Source organism: Ovis canadensis, chromosome 25 (genome assembly GCF_042477335.2).
Source record: "Ovis canadensis isolate MfBH-ARS-UI-01 breed Bighorn chromosome 25, ARS-UI_OviCan_v2, whole genome shotgun sequence".
Taxonomy (NCBI): Eukaryota; Metazoa; Chordata; class Mammalia; order Artiodactyla; family Bovidae; genus Ovis; species Ovis canadensis.
This window is the reverse complement of record NC_091269.1, coordinates 43499447-43503994: the sequence shown is the minus strand read 5'-3', so window position 1 is coordinate 43503994 and position 4548 is coordinate 43499447. Positions and strand designations below refer to the sequence as shown.

Here is a 4548-nt window from a genome sequence, read left to right as displayed (position 1 = left end):
ACACAGCCCACAGCCTCACTGGTTGTTCTTATCAGAGGACCTGCCCCACGCCACCCCACCCCAACAAGGCCCACAACTAAGAGTGAGCCAGTTATCCAAGCATCAGTCAAAAGGCCCAACTCCAGGCTTTACCTGGCCCACTGCCCCTGCTCTCAGAGGCTGCAGGGAAAAGGTTAGAAACCACCCCCCAAGGTCAGTACCCGCCTCTGCCCATTTCACCAGCCCCAGCCACTCCCAAACCACCCTTACCATGTCTTCCAGATCTCCATGCAGCCGTACTACCCATGTCTTTACATGGACACACTTTTACTGAAATTTCTTTATTGAAAATGCCACCACAATAAGTAGAATACCAGTACCACGTGTCATAAATAAAAGGTAGCCAATAAAAATATACCATTAAAATGGAACGGAGCTATAAAAGTCTGGAAACTTTTCCCACTAAGCCCCAGGCCTGCTCCCTAGTAACGGGGAAGCCAGCCTGTGTTCTGGGCATGAGAACACATTGGCATCTAGCAGAGACTTTCTTCTTGGCATAAAAGGACTGGAAGAGAATTGGAAAGAGAATCCCTCTTTTGCTGTGACTTTGTGCTTAATGTCTGACACTAGCTAAACACGTCTCAAGGGAATGAAGTGGGGATCACCCGATCCTTTGGGAATGTTGGACTAGAGGCTCCCTCTGCCTCTTGCTTAACACAATGTACACACAGGCTCTCTGAGCACACCCTCAAGGCACCGGTGTGGAACTCCTCCCCACGTGCCTGCTCTCACACCGAGGCCCCAAAGCTCCCCCTCCCACACACCTGCCCCCCAGCAGCCCCTGGAGGTCACCGCTGACTCAGGTGGGACACCAGGTAGACGAGGCCCACCAGCAGGAGCCCGCGCACGCCGAGCATCATGAGCAGGAAGAGCAGCAGGATGGAGGTCACCGGCTCCACGGCGTGGTTGCCCAGATGCCATTGTGGGAAGCCCATATTCACCAGCTGCCGGTTGAGGTCATTGAAGGGGGACTGGGCGGCACCCAGCCTGGCGCCTGCCTGCTGCTGGCGGGGGCCGGGACCCCCCAGGGAGGCACCGTGGCCCCTATTGAGAAAGCTCTGCGAGGTGAAGACAGAGAGAGACGAATGAATCCAGAGAAAGCTTCCCTGGAGCTGAGGCACTGGAGGCAGGAGGATGCCTGCCCTCCCCTAAGACCACCTGGGGCCACCCCCTCCTTTCTCAGCAATCCCCAAATGCTACCCATACCACTATGGGTAGCCCAAATGCTAGTCCAACCACTGAGTCACACGCTCTCAGAGCACAGAAAATGCCAATCCACATTCCCTCCGTCACGTGAGAGAGAGTAGAGGAAGGAGGCAACGAGATAAGACTACAGGGCGTGGCTTCTGGGAGGACATTTTTAACCTCCTCCTTCCTTCTTTTCAACTCATCGTGCAGCCATGGGCTCATCTTCTCCACTTATTTTCCAGCTTCTCTCTCATCCAACAGACTCTAAAAGATGCTGGCTCCAGTAGGGGTTGCTGACCAGATTAAGGGAGAGAGCTCTTGGGTTTGAAGTCTGGGAAGGCTGCCTGGAGAAAGGAGAGCTGGGGAGGCAGAGGGCTGAGAAATAAATCTACTGGGGTTTTCCCCAAGCCTTAAACCCCCAGGCTGCCCAGCCCTGCTCTCTATAAACAGGGCTTCAGTACAGAGAAGGTTAATCACCAGCAAGGGAGCCTCTGGGATCGAGGAAGTAATTGGTACATTGGACAGGAGACCAGCTGCTCTCATCCACAGGGCTGGGTGCCTACCTGTCGAGGAGTGCTACTGCGCGGCTGGGTAGTATTCCTCACGCGGGGGTCATCATCCTGCACAATTTCCCCATTGGCCAAGATCCGAACCATCCTTCCAGGCTGCACCTTTCACCAGGCCTCAAAACACCTGAAGGAAAACATTCACCAAAGAGATGCTTGCTTTCAGTGGGAAAAACTGCAATTCTGGGTGCTCACATTGGTGACCCAGGCTGAGCAGATGGTGTGTCTAGTTAATAAAGAGAAGAGAAACAAATGCTAGCTGTTTGAAAGAGTCCACTAGGAAAACTATCAAAAGGACCTTCGAGGGACTTCTCTGGCAGCCCAGTGGTTAAGACTTCTCTCTTCCAATGTAGGGGGCATGTGTAAGTTCCCACTTGCTGCAGGGCGGAAAAAAAAAAAGAAAAAAGATCCTTGCAGAAGGAAGTTTTATTATTAATCACCACCACCAGCAACAAAGGAGATGACAACCCTTGCTCATCAAGTCCACCCAGGCTCATCTCACTCACACCTCCCAACAATCTTCCAGGGCTGCTCCAGCTAGAGACCCAGAGGGGCTTACCTCACTCACCTAGGACCACCCATTCATGGCCAGCAGAGAAAGAACACGAAACCAAGAGCTCTGGCCCAAGGTCCCTGTCTGTTACTAACTGTGGAGTTCAGTGTCTCTCTCCATTTCCCTTCCGTTAAACAATGGTCCAGTGTGCTGTTCCTTCGGGGAGATGCTAGGTACTCAGGCCTTCTGCCCGCAGGAGACAGGGCCCACTGCAGAGCTGCTTTCCTGCAAAGGGCTTACCCTCAGCTGTCCCTCACCTCTCAGCTAACACCAGGAGGGCGGGGCCAGCCTTCCCGAAATACAGGATGGGGGATGCTGCTGCGGACCTGGGAGCGGAAGGGAGAAAAGGAGGGGGGAGGGCCCCAAGGGAGTCCATGGCTGGAGCTGGGGGTCCTTCCACGCTTCTCCCCGAATCTGGGTCAAGGCCATTATTTCTCAGAATATGAGCCACAGTTTTCGTCTAATTTTCAAAAGCACTCGTAACACACTCGCCAAAAGGGGTTAAGAGCCCTTTTCCCTTGCCCAAGGCATGGACAGGCGGATCCCCTTTTTGAAGCCTGCTGGCCCTTGCAAATAACCAAGAGGGTCCAAGGGCCCTCCGCAGTCCCTTTGTGCCTCGCCATCCCGCCCCGCTGGGTGGGCTGAGGGTGCGGTGGGCCCTTCCAGCTCCTGCCACTACGGGAGGTGGGGGTGGGGAACGGGGCTGGCAGGGCGCGCTGCCGGGGTGGGAGGGGCCGCTGCCCGGGCCGCGGAGCCCGACTCCGAGACCAGGCCCAGGGGAAGGGAGGAATGCACCCTCGCTCCCCCGAGCCCGGGGTTTCGGACACTCACCTGCGGGCGCGGCTCCCGGGCCCCGGTGGCGTCCACTCGCCGCGGCTCCCAGGCCGCTTCCTCCCACCTGACCTCACAGGAAGCGCGCGCCGCAGCCGCACTGCCCCGCAGGTGGCGCGGCAGCTCCCTCTGTAGGCCTCTGGGGGAACTGCAGCTGCCGGGACCCAGGCGGCGCAACACGCGGGAGGAGGGAGACACACCCGCCAGAAGTGGTACTGAAAGAGGACCCGGTGCACCTCAGTACTGGGAGAGAGGGAGTGCGGAGGAAGGAGAGCAAAGAGAAGGGAGAAGAGGAGGAGGAAAAACTAGGATGTGGGGGAGCCTCCGACCTGGGTGCCACAGGCTCAGCCCGCCGCTATGAGTGGCTGAGCCTTTAGGTAGGACCCACCCCAGCCCTCAAGGAAGTCCAACCCCAGTTCCAGTTCTGGAAGTGAAACGCAAAGGAGAAAGTGAAATGAAAGTCACTTAGTCGTGTCCGACTCTTTGTGATCCCATGGACTATACGGTCCATGGAATTCTCCAGACCAGAATACTAGAGGGGAGAGCCTTTCCCTTTTCCAGGGGATCTTCCCAACCCAGGGATTGAACCCAGGTCTTCCATATTACGGACAGATTCTTTACCATCTAAGCTACAAAGGAAGCCTACAAATATTGGAGTGGGTAGACTATCCTGTCTACAGCAGATCTTCCCAGTCCAGGAATCAAACCGGGGTCTCTAGTTGCAGGCGGATTCTTTACCAACTGAGCTATCAGGGAAGCCCTGACAAAGAAAAAAAGAGAAGATATATTTATGGGAATGCAGAGCTCCAAAGAATAGCAAGTAGAGATAAGAAAGCCTTCCTCAGTGATCAATGCAAAAAAAAAAAAAGAGGAAAACAATAGAATAGGAAAATTTAGAGATCTCGTCAAGAAAATTAGAGATACCAAGGGAACATTTCATGCAAAGATGGGCACCATAAAGGACCAAAATGGTCTGGACCTAACAGAAGCAGAAGATATTAAGAAAAGGTGGCAAGAATACACAGAAGAACTATACAAAAAAAGATCGTCATGACCCAGATAACCACGATGGTGTGATCACTCACCTAGAGCCAGACATCCTGGAATGTGAAGTCAAGTGGGCCTTAGGAAGCATCACTACCAACAAAGCTAGTGGAGGTGATGGAATTCCAGTTAAGCTATTTCAAATCCTGAAAGATGATGCTGTGAAAGTGCTGCTCTCAATATGCCAGCAAATTTGGAAAACTCAGCAGTGGCCACAGGACTGGAAAAGGTCAGTTTTCATTCCAATCCCAAAGAAGAGCAATGCCAATGAATGTTCAAACTACCATACAATTGCACTTATCTCACATGCTAGCAAAGTAATGCTCA

The 4548-nt window shown here is 53.7% G+C and overlaps 1 protein-coding gene across 1 annotated transcript; it reads right to left on the bottom strand.

The window, feature by feature from the left end:
• Positions 1–304: 304 nt before the first annotated feature.
• Positions 305–3575, bottom strand: FAM241B (family with sequence similarity 241 member B). The gene is made up of 3 exons (XM_069571969.1): positions 3178–3575; positions 1791–1920; positions 305–1097 (listed from the first exon to the last, which is right to left on the bottom strand). Exons 2-3 carry the CDS (start codon positions 1881–1883, stop codon positions 828–830), a joined length of 363 nt encoding a protein of 120 aa, XP_069428070.1. The 5' UTR covers positions 1884–1920; positions 3178–3575; the 3' UTR covers positions 305–827.
• Positions 3576–4548: the final 973 nt, after the last annotated feature.